Source organism: Rhinatrema bivittatum, chromosome 10, assembly GCF_901001135.1.
Source record: "Rhinatrema bivittatum chromosome 10, aRhiBiv1.1, whole genome shotgun sequence".
NCBI lineage: Eukaryota > Metazoa > Chordata > Amphibia > Gymnophiona > Rhinatrematidae > Rhinatrema > Rhinatrema bivittatum.
The window spans coordinates 123,472,820-123,491,412 of NC_042624.1; the positions used below are offsets into that span (position 1 = coordinate 123,472,820).

General features: G+C 42.0%; 1 protein-coding gene across 4 annotated transcripts in view; it reads right to left on the reverse strand.

Moving 5' to 3' along the window:
- LOC115100034 (dual specificity testis-specific protein kinase 2-like) overlaps positions 1-18,593 on the reverse strand; it is a 122,455-nt gene that overhangs the window by 79,611 nt on the left and 24,251 nt on the right. For all 4 annotated transcript variants that reach the window (XM_029618172.1, XM_029618171.1, XM_029618174.1 and 1 more), the window contains 2 exons: positions 14,357-14,478; positions 8,040-8,088 (listed from right to left, as the gene is read on the reverse strand). In XM_029618172.1, coding sequence (XP_029474032.1) covers positions 8,040-8,088; positions 14,357-14,478 — 171 coding nt within the window. The remainder of the gene's footprint in view (positions 1-8,039; positions 8,089-14,356; positions 14,479-18,593) is intronic.

Sequence of the window (18,593 nt, forward strand, 5' to 3'; positions counted from 1 at the left end):
GAATGGAACCTGTAAGGAGAGGTCCGGAGAGTGCGGATACAATGGAAGACCTGGAATCGCCAGGAGCTGCAGCCCCAGCCCTGCCTGACCTCGGAGAGAGGGGTGAGTTACCTTGTATAGAAGATCACAGGGGACCCACGGCACAGGAAGAAGTGGTGAGCTTGAACAGCGGTCAAAGGCCGTTACAAGCCGGACTTGGTTACTCTTGACTCCCTTTGGGAGTTAGTAACTTCGTATGACCTCACTTTTCAGGGGTTTACAAAGCAGTTAAATTCGTTGTCAGGAAAACTGGACAAAGTAACTCATGAACATGATGGTTTGATAAAAGAAAATACAAACAAGATAACTGTGATACAAGAAGAAGTCAAGTTGACGCAAAAAATGTGTCAAACTTTAATCCAAGATAAGCAAGTGATGAATAAAAAAATGGAGGCTATAGAAAATAGACTAAGAAGATTAACCTAAGAATCTTAAACTTCCCTAAGGTTATAGGGGAGCAACCCCGAGTTACCTTGAGGAAATATCTGACAGATTCTAAAAATTTCACCTGAACATTTACCATCTATTAATAAAGTCTATTTTCTCCCATATAATAGAGCTAGAGAGGGGAATCAGCCACAGTTAGACTTGAATAACCCAACTGATATCCTGGAATCCTCTATAGAAATATGAAAGAGCGACCTTACTTATTTATTTGATATAGAAGTTGATGTGAGTTTGTTAATGAAGAATTACTTTCAACATATGAAAGAGAATTTCATGGGCCATCGAGTTCAGGTTTTCCCAGACTTGTCAAAGGTAACTCAGGAAAGGAGGAAAGCCTCTCTCTCTATGAGGCAAGAATTAAATACAATAGGGGCTAAGATGCTTTTAAGATATCCATGCAAAAGCGTGGTCACCTACAATAAAGATGTTTATATATTTTTTTGCCCCGGAACAGCTAAGAGTATTTATAGACTCTAGAAAGAGGGCTTATTTAACCTCCTCTCCAACAGAGGGCCATGGGTAATAATGCAAATCTAAATATATAATTGGGGTAAAGAATTGAACCTGTTAAGCTTTTACTAAGTTTTGTTTGATTTTCTTATTTACAAAGTGAAGTCTCCCAAAACATTCCCCCCCCCCTCAACTCACAAAGATTGTGATCTAATAATTTGATTTAATAATTATGTAAAGAAGTATGTTACTGTTTTCTGATTCAAAGTATATCTTTGTAAAATTATTGAAAATGATTAAAATATAAATAAAAAAACAAAACAAAAAGCAGTAATGTGATGTGAATGAGTTGATTCAACTCCATGTCACAGCTCTTCAGAGCTCCTCCCACAGGAACTGCTCACAAGTGGACCACTGACGCTGCCATGGCTCAAATACAGCAAGCCTTGACCTAACCCTCAAAATGCAATCCCACCTGGATGTAATAGGAGATGCAGTCTGCTAGCCAAGTGGAAAGCGTCTACTTGGCATTGGCGATCCCCAATCTGTTCTGTTAAAAAAAAAAAAAACCCCCAAAAAGTTTGGTGGACTGTCTATGGACTTCTGTCCGCTCCAGATAAAAGGCTAAGGCTCTTTTGCAGTTCAAACTGTGCGAGGCTCGTTCACCTTGGTGTGAATGGGGCCTGGGAAAAAAGGTTGGCAGGATGATGGACTGGTTAAGAAGGAAGTCTGACGCCACCTTAGGTAGGAAGTTAGGGTGTATGCACAAGACCAGCCTATCATGAAAAAAAGTTGTGTATGGTGGATAAGTCACTAAGGCCTGTAGCTCACCGATGCTGCGAGCTGAAGGGACATGCTCCAAAAATATGACCTTCCAGGTCAGGAACTTCAGGTTACAGGAGAACAGAGGCTCGAAGGGAGCTTTCATCAGCTGAGCTAAAACCATACTGAGGTCCCAAGTCACAGTGGCTTCATTTAAAGCAGCCCCACATGAATCGTACAGCTATAGGCTGCACAGAAATGGGCTTATTTTCTACACTAAGCTGATATGTGCCAAGAGCTTTCAGGTGAACTCTAATGGATTTATTTTATTTATTTAAAATTTTTATATACCGGCATTCATGATACAATCACATCATGCCGGTTTATTTAGTCTTCAGATTAGTCTCAGAGAGGTGTAGAAGATAGTCAAGCAGTTTTTGTGTGGAGCAGGACAAGAATACAAAGCATAATCAGGACACATCATGACAAACTTTTGAGCAGCAACCTGATTTCTCAAGAAAAGGGGGGAAGCTGGTTTCTACCACCAAACACTTGGCTGATGTTTTAATGGAGTACTATTCTCAACTATACTCCAACACACCGGATCTTGCGGAGGTCCATTTTAGATTCTTTGAGAACCTGTGTTTACCGATAGTCTCAAATACACAATTGGAAGTTTGAATGCTCTTAAGATAAATGAAATTCAGGTTGCTATTTACTCTCTAAAATTACTCAAGGTTCCAAGGTAAGACAACTTCGGCTCTGAATTTTACAAATTGCTTGCTACTAAGGTTTCTAAGTCACTACTTGATATGTATAATTATTGCTTTTCATGGGGGGGCTTTGTCTCAGGGAGCACATCACTCAATTACAGCGTTTTTGAAACCAGGAAGGGATTCCAACGATCCTGACTCCTACAGGCCTATTTCTCTAACGTGGATATTAAGTTGTTGGCCTCAATTTTGACGAATTGCTTGAGTTAATTTTGCCCTCCTTGGTATTGGTGGATCAAACTGGCTTTGTCAAACGGTGTCATGGCATGTGGAATGTACGCAAATTGCTTGAGGCCCTATACAATCCCGGTCCTTTTAAATTGTGCAGGATTGGTGATTAGCCTTGATGCTGAAAAGGCCTTTGCAAGGTTTAGTGGACCTATATATTCTGGGTGTTGGAAAGGTTTGGAATTTCGGGGTGGATACATCTTTATGCTTTTCCTGAGGCTCAGTGGTGAATTAATGGGGCTATTTCTCTATTACTATACCTGTTAACTATTGAACCATTGGCTCTTAAGCCCAAGGCTTCAACTGTGCTCAAGGGATTTAAGATAGGTTCTTCAGAATATCGAATGTGTCTCTTTGCAGACGATATGCTTTTGTTTGTCAGAAATCCCATGATTTCTTTATCTCACATTATGGATCTTTGTCATTCTTGGTAGACTTGCAGGGTTGAAGATTAATTTTATCAAGTCTAAGGCTTTGGCGGTTGAAGATTCCACTAGACTAAATCAGCAAGGAGACTTTCCTCTCAGTTGGGTACATTATAAATCAAAGTATGTGGATATTCAAATTCCCAGAGATGAATCATTGCGGTATTCTGCAAATATATGATCTTTACTTGGGGAATTTCAAATCTCAATTACAAGCATGGGTGGATTTACCGCTTTCCTTATTCGGCAGATGTGCTTTATACAAAATGGTGATATTCCCTAAGCTATTCTATAAACTACAAATGGTTAGCATATCTAAAAGCTATAGTTGTCCAATTCTTCTGGCGGGGTAAGAGGGCTAGGAGTAGTTATGCTAAATTGATGTGCCCTAAGCATATAGAAGGCATAATTTTCCAGATGTTAGGTTTTACAGTGTTGCTTGCCAACTCCGTTTTTTATGAAGTGGGTCACTAATTCTTATGTTTTTTGTACCTCAAATTTAGTTTCTGCTAAATCGTCTTCCTCCCCTCTGGGTTAGTTACATGCTTCAGATGGTGAACTACTGGATGAGCTTAGAAAATGCTGGTTGTTTAGACCCATTCAGCTTGCTTGGCACTACTTATGCAAGTATTAGGGAGACCCTGCTTAAGCATCAGTCTTTTTGCCACTAGTTGGTAATCCAGGGTTTAACCCAGGATTGCGAGAGATGATTTTTCGTCTCTAGAAAGAACAGGGGCTTGTTGATATTACATCATTTTATTGTTTTGATGGACAATGTCCTTTTTCCTTTGAACTGTGTGATAAATAACAGATACCCAGACCTCACTTCTATAGGTTTTTATTGGTCAGACATTATATATATGTCAGTTACAACAGGATTATTCGGGATTGTTTTCTAGGAGTTCTTTAGCATTGATGATACACTCCGTGGGGAAAATAATCAAATAAGCTATCTTGGTGGTATAAGTTCTGTGTGTATAAGATGAACCCTGATCTTGAGTGATGATTCCTAATGTGGAACTTTGCATTTTGTAGCTATAATTTCGGTTACTCTTCCCTAAGTGCATCACTTTGCACTTGTCTATATGAAATTTCATTTGCCATTTGCATGTCCATCTTCCAGTTTTACAATGTCCTCTAAATTTCTCACAATCCTCTTATGATTTGACAACTTTGAATAATTTTGTGTCATTGGCAAATTGGATCACCTTACTTGCTGTTCCCATTTTCAGGTCATTTATAAATATATTAAAAATATCAGTCCCAGAACAGATCCCTGGGGCACTCCACTATTTACCATTTCTATTGGGAAAATTCACCATTTAGCCCTACTCTCTATACTCTTATCTTTTAACCAGTTGGCAACCAACACAATAGGACACTATTACCTGTCCCATGACGCCCTAATTTCTTAAGAAGTCTCTCATGAGGGTCTTTGTCAAATGTTTTCTGGAAATCCAGATACACTATATTGTCTCATCTCTATCCACATTTATTTACGCCCTCAAAAAAAGTAGCAAATTTGTGAGGCAAGACTTTCCTTGGCTAAATCCATGTTGACTTTCTCCCATTAAAACTATATTATATGTTCAACAATTTTATTCTTTATGATAGAAACTATCATTTTGCCTGGCACAGACATCAGACTCCCTGGTCTGTAATTTCCTGGATCACCCTTAATCCCCTTTGTAAAAATTGGCATTACATTGGTAATCTTGCAATCTTCAGGTTCCATAGATGTTATTGGTAGCTTACAAGTGTCCAATAGCAGGTCTACAATTTCATTTCTTAGTTCTTTCAGCACTCTGGGATGTATACCATCTGGTCCAGGTGATTTGCTACACTTTAGTTTGTCAATTTGCCCTAGTACATCTTCTAGTACATCTTCGTTTCCTCTGAATCACCACCTTTAAATATCATTTCTGGCGTGGATCTCTCTTACATCTTCCTCAGTGCATAATGAAGCAGAGAATTAATTTAGTCTCTTTGCTGTGCCTTTGTCATCCTAAGTGCTCCTTTTACCCCTTGATCATCTAATGGTCAACTCACTCCCTCGCAGGCTTTTTACCTCAAATGTACCTGAAAAAAAAAAGTTTTTATTATGGAGTTTTTGCTTCCACGGCAAGTTTCTTTTCAAATTCTCTCTTTGCCTTCCTTATCAATGCTTTGCATGACTTGCCAGTGCTTATGCTGTTGCCTGTTTTCTTCATTCAGATTCCTTTTCAGTTTCTTGAAAGTTGTTCTTTTAGATATAGCCTCTCTCACCTTTCAACCATGCCAGGAGTCATTTAGCCTTCTTTCCACCTTTTGTAATGCATGGAATACATCTGTTCTGGGCTTCCAAGATAGTAAACATCCATGCCTGAGCTAAACTCTTAGCTTTTGCAGTTGCACCTGTTTTTTTCCTAACCTTTTTCCTCATTTTATCAGTCACCTTTCTGAAAGTTAAATGCTGTCGTAGTAGATCTTTTTTACGCTTCCTCCAGTTAAGCCTAGGGGGCACTCCATGAAGTTAGCAAGTAGCACATTTAAGACTAATTGGAGAAAATTCTTTTTCACTCAACGCACAATAAAGCTCTGGAATTTGTTGCCAGAGGATGTGGTTAGTGCAGTTAGTGTAGCTGGGTTCAAAAAAGGTTTGGATAAGTTCTTGGAAGAGAAGTCCATTAACTGCTATTAATCAAGTTTACTTAGGGAATAGCCACTGCTATTAATTGCATCAGTAGCATGGGATCTTCTTAGTGTTTGGGTAATTGCCAGGTTCTTATGGCCTGGATTGGCCACTGTTGGAAACAGGATGCTGGGCTTGATGGACCCTTGGTCTAACCCAGCATGGCAATTTCGTATGTTCTTAAGTCAAATTTGATAATGTTGTAATCATTAATGCTAAGTGGCTCCAACACTGTTAAGCAATAAAAACAAAACAAAACAAAAAAAAACACAGCATGAAGAAAGCACACCCAGAGTCTCCTTTATCTGAATCAGAAACCTCTGAAAAATTACTAAATCTGCCCATGGGAAAATTCAGAATGGCAGCGGCTGGAACTTGTGCCCAAACACTGTGGCTTTCCCTCATCTGGGAAAAGTGGACATAAATCAGTTCCCCAAATCAATCCGAGCACTCACGCATCCTGAATTAAGGGAGCCAGCCATGAAACTCGCACAACAGCCCTATCCCCCCCCAAAATGCTATCCCTACTATGCCCTCTCTTCAGGGGCTGTGGCCCAACCAAAGCAGTGGGAGGTGAGCAACATCAGTATCCAGGTGGCAGACCTGCTGAAAATCAACCCCCATGGCTGCCAAAAACCATCAGGGTAAGGCCCGATCAGGGCCCAGGCCATCAGCCAACAGAACTTACTCCTTCCGCCTCTTGGCCCAAAACATAGCTGAAATAGCTCTTTTTTCCCACCCCACAAGCAACTTTTTCTCGTTATGACTGTAATGGTAAACACAATGCTGGCCAAAGACAGGAGGGAATGAGAGGGAGGGGGGCCTAAAAAGGGATACCCCCCCCACTTCCCCCAAAAATAGGCCACCTAAGCCCAGCTCAACCAGGCCCAGAAGGGAACCTGGGAGCCACTTACCAGGCCCTACACAAGGGGGAAGGGGGAAGGAGTGTTCAAACAAGGGAAAACAAAAGCCAACTCCCCAGAAAGCCACCTGCTCCAAGGAAAAAACTGCTGAACCAGCCCATTACTCCCAATCTCAACTAGACCCACAGGAAACCTGGAGACAGATAACCAGAATCACTCAACTTGGCACAGAACCAGGGAGCCTGGCACCAGGAAAGCTCAAGTAGGGAATTAGTGAAAGCTCTCACTGTGGGAGAGAAGCTGAAGGCATTGGAAATCCTACGGTACCAATCCAGAACTGGTACCATATACCTAGAAACAGAGAAAACTGCTTTTCCCTAATCCTAGTGGTGTCACTGATGCTGCAAACCCCATGTCTGGATGGATGCAGAAGGATTAGGAAATTGGCATTTACCCACAAAAGGACACCCCTCCTCCCATGCAGGTAGAAGTAGCCACAGGGTCAGGGCAGGGCCAGTGAACCTCCAGGAAACTACTGAGAACCTGACTCTATGAACCAGTGCCCCCATGTGTACCCCCCTTTATTGTGAGCTGCTATGTACTCTAACAAATACGAAATCCATTCAGAACAGATGGAATGCGACCAGGACCCCCCTCAATCTATTTCACGCTCTGTACTTGTGTACAGTTTTGCTTCTCCTGAGTAGTTCACTTCCTAGACTCTTATTATAATTATTTATTGTACTGTGCATCACTGTTCTACGATATTTATCGCTCTATTTTATGGTAACTATATCTCTGTACTGCATTATTTATGTACTATAGTTGACTATTTATTGTACTTTGCACCTGTTGTAAACCCTAACCTACTATAACAGTTCTCCTATTGAAAAAGAATATAAATAAGTGATAAATGAGCAGGGAGTTCTTTTTTTTTTTTTTAATCCCAGCATGGGGTAAATATTCCCTATGGCACCAGCCCTGCTTGGGCTCCCTGGAGAGCTTCCCTTTGAAAACTGGCTTGCAGGCCCCATGGGGAATATGAAAATTGGCCTCACAGCAACAGTGCACGACGGCAGAAAAATTCCATCTGGTGCAGTCTGCCGGTAAACTGTCTTGCATAAGGCAGGATCTCTTCCTCCAGGGTAGATCATGCAAGATCCCCATATTTGGTTCACACCCAGCATCCCTCCCAAGTCCAACCACAAGTCCCACAATTGTAGTCATGGCTTACTGAGAATTAAACAAATTTGGGGAGACTGGATACCCTCAAATTGGTCATTTAACAAAAGTACTGAGGAAAATATTCCAGATACATGTGGGATAGTCATCACGGTACTCTACCGCCAACTACACAGATAAATAATTATGATCCACTTACCTCAGTGAGCGCATGCAGCTGTCCCTGATGTACACACACCCCCATAAACCTAAGAAAAATAAGATGTTCTCAATATCTGAAAAAGCATTTTTATCAAACAGCAAGGCAAAGCTGGAAGGAATCTCCAATCTATCTTTATTAAAAAGGTCTTAAATCGCTAATGCTTTAACTCTAAGCAATGTATAAATAACACACACATAGTAAAACAATTCAAACCAAAAAAGCCAATGCGTGCCTCATCACATCAAGGGCAGGAAATATATCTGAGGATTCCCTAGCACAGACTACCTTGTCCAAAAAAAAAAAACCAATTAAAAATCTCATGCTGACAGCAATAATAGTCAAGTTGTTCAAAAATAAGCCTGCTTTAAAAGCAAAACAAGTTTTAAGCATCATCTGGCATGTCTTCACGCAGTCTGACAGCCGCAATCTCATGTCAGCGCAGCGAGCTTGCGTGATGGAAAGTGAGAGAGGATCTACGAGTTCTCATAGGACAGTAAAGACATAGTAAAGGAAAATTGGTTCTTACCTGATAATTTTCGTTCCTGTAGTACCAAGGATCAGTCCAGACTGCTGGGTTGTGCCTCCCTTCCAGCAGATGAAGCAGGCAAGATGGCCGCCGTTCCCACGCCAAGCGGGGGCAGGGCAGGCCTCTGCCTCTGAACGTGCTTGCCTGGCTCCCACGCCACGGGAATGCGGCAGGGCCGACTCTGGACACAAAGTGGCCGCTGCGAGGGCCCCTCGCTCCCGGGAATACATCGGGAGCAGAGGCCCTCGCGGGAGAGCCCCGGTGCCGGCTCCCCACAGACCTCACAACGGGACCCCGCGCGGCATGGCAAACGCACGAAGAAAAAAAAAAAATAAGCGCAGGAGGGTGAAGAATTCCACCCCGTCCGGAGGCCCGGGAAAATAGCGGCAGGCTAGGGCTGACGAACGTAATCAAAAACTGCCTTGTAAGGAAGAAAACTCTCGTTAGATTTTAATTTTTTTTGCGTCAGTCAGCCAACAAGCAGGGGAATTAGCTTCCCTGCAACTTCAGCACCCACCAGAGGAATCAGAACGTCTCTGGGTCTGTCGAAGAGGGAGGAGAGGGACCAGCCCACCGGTAAATCTCCCCCCTAGTCACCGGGCAAGGGCAAATTTCTCCGGGTACAGAGGCCATAGGCACTGCCTAGCCTTGCCTGCCTGGAGAGAGAGTTCCGCACGATGACAAAAGTTTTTTGGTTTTTTATTTAACTTACAATAAGTTGATCTAGCCAGAGGAATAAGGGATAGGCACTAATTGTGCCTAAAAACTATTCAATAATCAGTAAGTATTAATAAGGATCAGGACCGCAGGTTATGCCATCCTCTCATCTGCTGGAGCCAGAGAATACTGAGGGATCGCAGGTGGCACACTGGGTTATCTAGGGGGTGCTTTTCAGCTTTTCTCTGACTCCATCTGCTGGAAGGGAGGCATAACCCAGCGGGGTCTGGACAGATCCTGGTACGTACAGGGAAATAGCCTTATTCCAATGACAAATGTTTTTGCAAATGATTTGTTTTGTGCAGTCACTGGCCGATGAAATAAGGTGCACCAGCTGAGCACAGCTTTACTATCGGTTGAGTGCGGGTTTCGTGCACAAACAGCAGTCGCTTATACAACAAGGAGATTAACACACCTAAACACATTCTAAGACGCACGTACCAGATAGCACTCGTGTGTGTAAATTCCATGTAAATGAAGGCATTAGTTATTACCGTCCGATGCAGGAAAGTGCACCTATCGCATATATTTATTTATTTATTTTTTAAACTCCTGCCCTGGAAGTGGAGTAAAGTTAACTGAAAGTCAAGGGCTCAAAATAATACAAAAATATTGATCCTGTGTTGTGATGTGTATCCTCCTCAGCATCATCTTGACTGAATTTACCAGTTTACTTGATCAAATCAATGTATATATATTTTATAGCAAATATATATTTTTCTCCACCTTGTTTTCTTGTAACTAATTTAATAAGCACTGGTTTAGAAAGTGTGTCTGAAGGAAATGTACGATATGAATCACAACTTTTCACCCACACACCACTGTATTCCAGTGTACCTTAATGTGTAACCACAAAATTAAAACAATAGTACCACCGGTCAATCTTAAATAATTACAGAATTTTTGCCAAGTACATATGTGGGCCCCTCACTCTAAGGGTCTGTATGGTATCACAGACTCCTATAGGGTCTGGGGTATCACAGACTCCTATACGGAAAACGCGGCTCAAAGAGGCTGACGTGGAATTAATGAAGAATATACTAGCCATGAAGATGAGAGGGTGAAAATTGCATCATTTAACATGGGAAGACGTGATGAGGAATAGATACTGAAGGAAACCCCCTGAAGCAGGACTTCTTGTTCGAAACACGTGCGTGTCGGGAGATCAACCAAAATTGGAACAGATGAGTATTAACGTTCCTCCTGTATCTTTGAAGAATTGACTGAGATTGAGAAGTTTTAATATATAAGAAAAAACCTAAAACATATGTTAAAATTAAAGTAAGGTGACCCCAGACCGTATAGGAGTCTGTGATACCATACAGACCCTTAGAGTGAGGGGCCCACATATGTACTTGGCAAAAATTCTGTAATTATTTAAGATTGACCGGTGGTACTATTGTTTTAATTTTGAAGGAAATGTACAACATGAGAAACAGTCAGATTTTAATTAGCACCCTCAAAGCAAAATATTTAACCAACCATTTGTTTGCCATACCACCACTCATTACACATCCGGGAATTTTGTAAGCTCAATGAGAAAAAAAAAACCTCTCTCAATAAGTTGACCAAGCCAATGCCCAGCTCTCTACCAAACAAGACAAATTAACTGGTTATTTAAAACTCCTCCAAACAGACAAGCAGCATAGATTTCCATAACTTCAATTTAACGATGCACTTTTGTTACAAATGCCCAAGTTAGACATTCGTATGCGCAATGCAGTAAACTTTTGAGCGCCAGTAACACATTTTCACACCGCTCTGCTTTCATTCTCATTTGAATATTGCATCTCATTTGAATATTGCACCAGGGATTACACCGGAATGGTCAGTTACATTCAGAGCGACTTCAAGACATCTGCATGAACATCGGACAATTAACATTTTACATCTACTACTTAATACAATACACCATCATTCTAAGCAAGTACAAATAAAACACACAATTAAAACCACTTAAAAGAATTTGCCCAGCACAGTTACTAGCTTCAGATATAGCAGAGACAGCTGCCATACTGGGTCAGTCCAAGGGTCCATCAAGCCCAGTGTCCTATTCAAGTCACAGGTACCTGGCATTAAACAGATCCCAAGCAGTGGCTATTCCCCATTGATTAACAGATGTTTATGGACTTCTCCTCCAGGAATGCATCCCTATCCTCTGGCATAACTGGTGGCTGACATCTGATGGTAATGACAGAGATCCAGCCCTCGGAGTTCAGAAGTCCTTCATCATGAGTCCCTGCACAGAGCAGCAGTCACCACCCTTAACCAATAAGCCTTGGTGCTTATTGGTTAAGGGTGGTGACGCTCTCTGCTGTGAAGGAAGGGAGTGGGGGGTGGGTGGAGGGAAAGGAATTTGGATTCAAATCCAACCTGAACCATGATTTTTTTTTTTTTAAACCCAGTCTGGAGTACTGATGCGCAGACATTAAGGGAAAAAACCACCGGCCTGCTTCTAAGGCCAAGCCCATAAGCAAGCACGTCAAGCAGCACCGAGTGATACATGGAGGCAAGCAACCTGCATGGCACAGCTTGCTGAGCAGTCGGGGTGGACCATTGGTCCTTTTCTTCCGTCATTTCTATGTTTCTTCCTTCAGGTACAGCCCTATTTTGACAAACTCCATATTTCTGAAATTCAAAAAAAACTTAGGTCTTCATGTGACTTCTCTGTATCCTATTTGTGATTTCAAACCAAACCATCTGATGCTCACTGGTGCTTATGTGGGTACCTACTGAGACAGACGACATCCCCATCACTAGGTCAGGTATCACACCCTCCCTCATGGTTTCCATTACCATTTGTCTGAGCGAGCCCCTGAAGGGCATCCATTATCTACCTATTTCTTGTAGATTCTGCATAAGGGATCCTTCAGTCCACATCCAGTACATTAAAATCACCCTTCCTTCACATCTTTTGGATGCCTTTGACCAGATCTTGGTCCAGGTCTTCAGTATGGCTTGGAGGTCTGTAGACCACACCAGTGTAAATGGAAGAACCATTCCCTTTCTTTAGGATAGCCCATAATGATTTGATTTATATTCTGCTTTTTGATATTTCAAAAGCAGATTACATTCAGATATTGTAGATTTCTCCCTATCCTCTATCCTGGTGAGACTGACTTAAGTGCTGGGAAATATCATGGAATCTATTCTAAAGAACAAGGGTTAATGGGACACAGCCAGCATGCAAACATTGTAATTCCATCAAGTCAGGTAAAGAAATTTCAGAAAAGCATACATCAATGGCCTCCTGAGTGATTGTAGAATTGATGCTATAAAGCCCAGAATAAAAAAAAAGTATAAAAACGCTGACAGATTTCCTGATTAGTGGTCAGTGCATTCCCCTGTGCAACTTTAATTTTCACAACATTATTTTGATTTTGTTTCCCTCTCAATTTGTTAGCCAATAATTTGCTGCCCTCAAAGTATTTCTGCTTTACTAGCTCCAAGTTATGGGCACTCAAGGCTGCATCTATCTCAGCCAATCGCATTTTGCATTTAAGTAGCACCTGATAATCCCTCCAACACCCCACACTGCTGGCGTAATTGCCATCCCTTGGGAACGTACGTGCATATGTGGTGGGACTGCCCCCATAGGTTTCCGTGAGCTGCCAAGGACCGAGCACTTCTCTTTCCCTTTGACGAGGAGGTGCCATCACCGGCTCAAACTCTCATTCAACAGGTTTGCTCTGCCGCAAAAATGGAAATAGCACGGACTTGGAAAAGAACCATCCCACCGACATCTTCTGAACTCTTAACCCGTCTGGACAGGGCGTGTACTCTTTATCGTTTAACGGCACTGAAATATCATTATCTTACGAAATTTTATAATAATATTTGGAATCCATACAGCTCCTGGAGACAATTGTCATTTTCAATGTCTACTCCTTAACCATGGTCTTTTATTGTGTTTCTTCTACCAGAAAAACCTTATCACAGATTTATCTAACAATTCTCACCAATGTATCACTAATGAGCAATAATTGTGTGGCATGAAAGGGGGGAATTTGCAAACTGGAAAAAGCTGTTTTGATGTGATGTTGTTTATTCTGTATGTTTGAATATGTAACTGAATAACAGCAATTAAAAAAAAAAAAAGCATCAAGGCTTACTGGTTTAGGGTAGTAATCCCATGCTTTCTGCTAAGGACAGTAACTAAGGACCCTCTGCAAGCTTTCTTCATTTCTTTTGGGACTTGGCTGTAGAAGCAGTCCTGTGCTTTTTCCCTTATGTCTCTGTATCAGTATCCCAGACCATGGAAGTCAGGGCCCTCAGTTGTTTGAATCCAATTCCTCTTCCCCCCCCCCCCCCCCGGCCGTTCCCTCCCTTAAGAAAACAAGAGAACCAGGGGAGACAACTCAGAACCAATGTCAGGAAAGAGTTCTTCACAGAGAGGGTGGTGGGTGCCTGGAATGCACTTCCGGAGGAGGAGAAGACAAAAACAGTCAAAGAATTCAAAGGGGCATGGGATAAACACTGTGGCCCTCTAAAGGCTAGGGGACAGAAAGAAGATAAGTGTGCAGGGGGGTATCTTGCTGGTGTGGCAGTTACTACCCTTAGCAGAAGGCATAGGATTACTACCCTAAACCAGTAAGCCTTGATGCTTTTCATGAAACTGCAATATCGCTCCCTGCTTATAGAGACTAGTAAATACATAAAATAAATGCAATTTTTGGTTCTTGTGGGCTACAAACACCATTGGTTTTCAGAATATTTGAGATAGGTAAATGAATTTCAATCTGAAAACCAGACTAGCTTGCAGCCTATGAGAATTAGAAGTCACCTACTGTAAGCAGCCTCCCTCATATAATAAGAGGTGCCTGAGTAACTTGTACAGGAGAACCTGCATGACCCTGGCTGACAGTTCATTTACCCAAACCAGAAGGTCTGGAATTATATTACATCCTTTGTACCCTGACACGAACAGATGTTTCATCATCAAAAAGCCCACTTTCCTCCCGTCAATATCAAAACAGCATAAAAAAAAAATAAAGGGTGAAGGGTGGAACAGCAGTGCAGTACAGAATGCAATGGGAAAAAACCTTTCCTACCCCGCAGTCCCTCAGTTTACCTGAGGATATTAGGATGCGAGAGCCGATTCATAAGCTGCACCTCCTTCAGCATGTTTGCCCTGTTACTGCTGAGCTTGTTCATCTTCAGAGCCATTACCTGTTCTGATGTTCGGTGACGCACCTAAAACACACAATGCATAGACGGGCTATTTAATGAAGTGCGTGTCCTAGGCCCATTACCTCGGGCGTGCTCTTTCTAAATGGGTTAGGAGCCTCATTTGTAAATTAGACTATATTGGATATGATCTCAATCTCAAGTTTACTGCTAATACCCCTTTTAACACTTACATTGTGCCAAAGGAAACATCTTTTGCGTCCATAAGAGGATATATGTACAGACAATATAAGATGCACCTGGAAGTTCTTTTTAATCAGGACAACAACATTCAATATAGTTGGGCCTATAACCTCACTGTGGAGGGTTAATGTCCCTTTAAGACAGTATATATATATATATATATATATATATATATATATATATATATATGCATTAAAAAGGAGCCTATAGATTGCATTTCAGTGGCCTGGAAGGGCAGATACAACCACCTCAGGAAGTCACTGTGCATGGATTATGCCAAGTAATACGAGTCACTGTCTGCATCCGGGTGATCTATGCTCTGCTAGGTTCAAGCGGCAGTCTATAGGCGTCTCATCTTGAGAGTCAAAACTAGATCTGCTTCTTGCTGCCCTCTCTCTTCACCCTTAAAAAGAAGACAACCCAATTCCTACAGTGCTAAGAAAAAGTGTGAGAACCCCCTTGAATAATCTATTTTGGCACAATAAATAATTAAAACATGATTAGATCCTAAACAAAACCCTGATAAGAGAAAAAAGTAACCCCATTCAATAAATAATTCAGAAAAAAGGACATATTTTGATGTTTTCAACAGATTCAATAATAAACATCTTTCATTAAAAAAGTACGTGAATTCTTCGTTCAGTAAACTGATGCCAACTCCTTTGGTTACAATAACTTCAACTAAATATATCCTGTAACTGATCAGTCTCACACCATCCTTAAGGAACTTTGGCCTATTCTTCCATACAGAATGGTTTCAAATGATATTTGAGGGCTTCCTTGTATGAACAGATCACTTCAGGTCTTGCCAAACAGATCAACAGATTTAAAACACAAAATCTCTTTCACAATTTACATGAATATTTAGGGGTTCTGGCCCATATTCAGCTCCTGGACAGCCTGACATTCTTTGATAAGGCATAATTCATAGTTTCATCAATGCCGGCGAGAGGTCCAGATCCTGGTGCAGCTGCCACCATGCTTGACAGCTGGGAGGAAGGTTCTTACTTTGAATTTTTTGATCATAAGAAATGCTTCCAATGTTTGACTCATCTGGGTGGAAAACATATCAGAAGTCTTGTGCTCATCCAGATGCTCTCTGGTGAACCTGAGACAGAAAGTGGTTTCTTCCTCCCATGAACACAGAGATGAAAACGGGGGATTCACTGCGATTCCTGTTTTTGTCCTGGGACTTTTTTCCCCTCCAGAGAGCTCCTTTCCCTAATGCTAGCCTGCAGGAGGTGTTCTGCCTTTATTTTTAAAAACGTATAACCCGCACACATCCAACTAGTGCAGGCCTTTCCAAACCAGTGCTGGAGACCCCAATGCCAGTCAGGTTTCCAGGATATCAATGAATATGCATAAGATAAAATGTGAATGCTGTGGAGGTAATGCATGCAAATTTATCTTATGCATATTCACTGTGGATATCCTGAAAACCTGAATGGCTGTGGAATCCCCAGGACAGGTTTGGGAAGGTCCGCAACACAGTAAAGAACAAGAACTAAAGAGCTCCACCTGCAAATATAGGAACACCTGAAACGGTCATAAAAAATCTAAGGTGCTAAATTCTGGTGCCGCAAATCTTAGAGTACAAGTTCGAACTCCTGTTTAAACAAAAAGCTTCTAAGTGCTTTCTTACAGGGCTTTATTGAAGATAAATCTATTAAATATACATTGGAACTGTATAGGCAGAGTGTTCCAATAAAGCAGGCCTGCAAGAGAGAAACCTTTGACAGTTTCATCGAGGTAAGAATCAGGGAGAGGATCTCAAGGAACATTCCCGATTGTAAACAGGCAATATTGAAATGATCCCAGGTATAGAGTTACTGTTCAAGAGCTTATGCACCAACAGAGCAGTCAAATCTAGTTGGCCGCTGGATGAAAAGCCAGTGGAGAGAGGATAACAGGTGTAATATGACTGCACAGTTAGTATTTGGGCGGTAGCGTTCCGCACCATTTGCCACATCCTTACGGAGTCTGCTGGAAGACAGATATAATTCACATTATAAGAATCAAAGCTGAGATGACAGGTCTGGAGGGAGGTACAGAAGGCCTGGGGTTCCAGAAGGGGTTTCAATCTTCAGAGCTCATCTTGACTACAGATTTCATTTGGGCATGCAGTTAGGTTATTCTGTACCAGGGATATTTATAGTTCATATCCTTCGAAATTAAAGGTCGAAGGGACATTAGAGCACAGAAATCTGCTTAATAAATTGCTTTCAGTCTGGTCTACGACACTGTGGACAGCATATTTTCCAATACCCTCAGTGAATTGTAAGACTATAACATCCTACACTACCATTAGTCAGAAAGCTCCCTTTACCCTCCATTGCCTCAGGAACAAACGGAAATACCGACAGTACCCGAATGTAATCCACTTTGAAGCACTGAAAAAAAGTGTGAAAAGCAGGATATAAATAAAAAAAATAGTAAATTGTACTTTGGAACCCGATTGAGAGAGACAGCCCACAAAGAACAAACCCTGAAGTCGACAGAACTATTTGAGAGAGCAAAGAGATCCATTCTGGGTCAAGGCCTTATCCCAGCTCTGTACAGCCTTGTGAGGACAACGTCTCCTCAATCTCCCCAGAGATGGTTAAGTAGAATGAAACTTTTCTAGTCAGCATTAACTGCATAAAACCTTATTTTACTTGTTGTCTGTTTGCAAATTATCACTTCTATTCCCTGTTCTTGCTATTTATTTTTTGCATTTAGTCTGTAGGTATATTTCTAGGAACTGTGTGACCCTTGGGTTGTGAGGGGTCCTTGTGTCCAGGAGATTGCCCAAAGGCAAGCGTAGGCTGGAAGTTGTCAGCATAGAGGTACATGCACAAATGCAGGTGGGCCTGAGCAGTGATTGGCAGGACCTCGAGTATCCACAGGGTTAATCCTGAATGGACATTAGCGGATAGGACTAAGGCGTTACATAATAAAACACCATTCCCATTCTGTTTTTCCCCCTGATGATTGACAATGAGAGAAGGCTGCAGATCTCTGAACAAGTCACAATCCTCCATTGCCTCAGCTACAAACCTAGGCCTGGATTTATCAAAATGCGATAAGTATCGCATGCGATAGCAAAAGGGGCGTGGTTTATGCTAATTTACAGTTTATCGCAATTTGCACTATTTACCTATGCGAAGAGCTAAGTTAGTGCACATTGCGATAAGTGCCAGACCTGATATATTTCCTGCATTCAACTCCTGGGGGACGAGAGAGAGAGAACGAGCACGAGCGAGCGCGCGAATGCCTAGCCATAGTGTCCTCTCCCTAGATAGGTATTTGTATCCCTATAGTAGGCCTACTAGTAACTCGAGGTGAGGGTTAGGTATTGGTGTAGGGGGTTAGGGGCCACTTTGACATTCAACGTGAGACAGTGGTCTCTTGTGAAGATCTGAGAACCGGAGAGAGGAAACTGCTCAAATCTCATCTTGGAGTGAATGTTTTCTCCACCTAGCTTGATGTTACCCAGGTAGAGAGTCCATCAAGCTAGGTTGAGAGAACACTGCTCAAATCTCATCTTGGAGTGAGTTTCCTCTCTCCGTCGGTTTTCAGATCTTCACAAGAGACCACTGTCTCACATTGAATGAGAAAGTGGCCCCTAACCACCTACACCAATACCTAAAACCCTCACCTCGAGTTACTAGTGGGCCTACTATAGGGATACAAATACCTATCTTGGGAGAGGACACTATGGCTAGTCAGACTCTCTCTTTCCCCCCTCCCCCCCCCCCCCCCGGGATGGCTAGGCTGGTGCTCTGGCAGCGTCAAATCTACTAAAACAGGTCTTTCGGGAGCAATTGCACAATCGATAAAACCTTACCGCCCCATAACGCAAGCTATTGCACGGCTTAACGCTAATAAAAAAGGTGTATTAAAATAGATGGTTAAGTCTGTGCGATAGCACTCTGCAGACCGGCAAACCCAGCCCACTC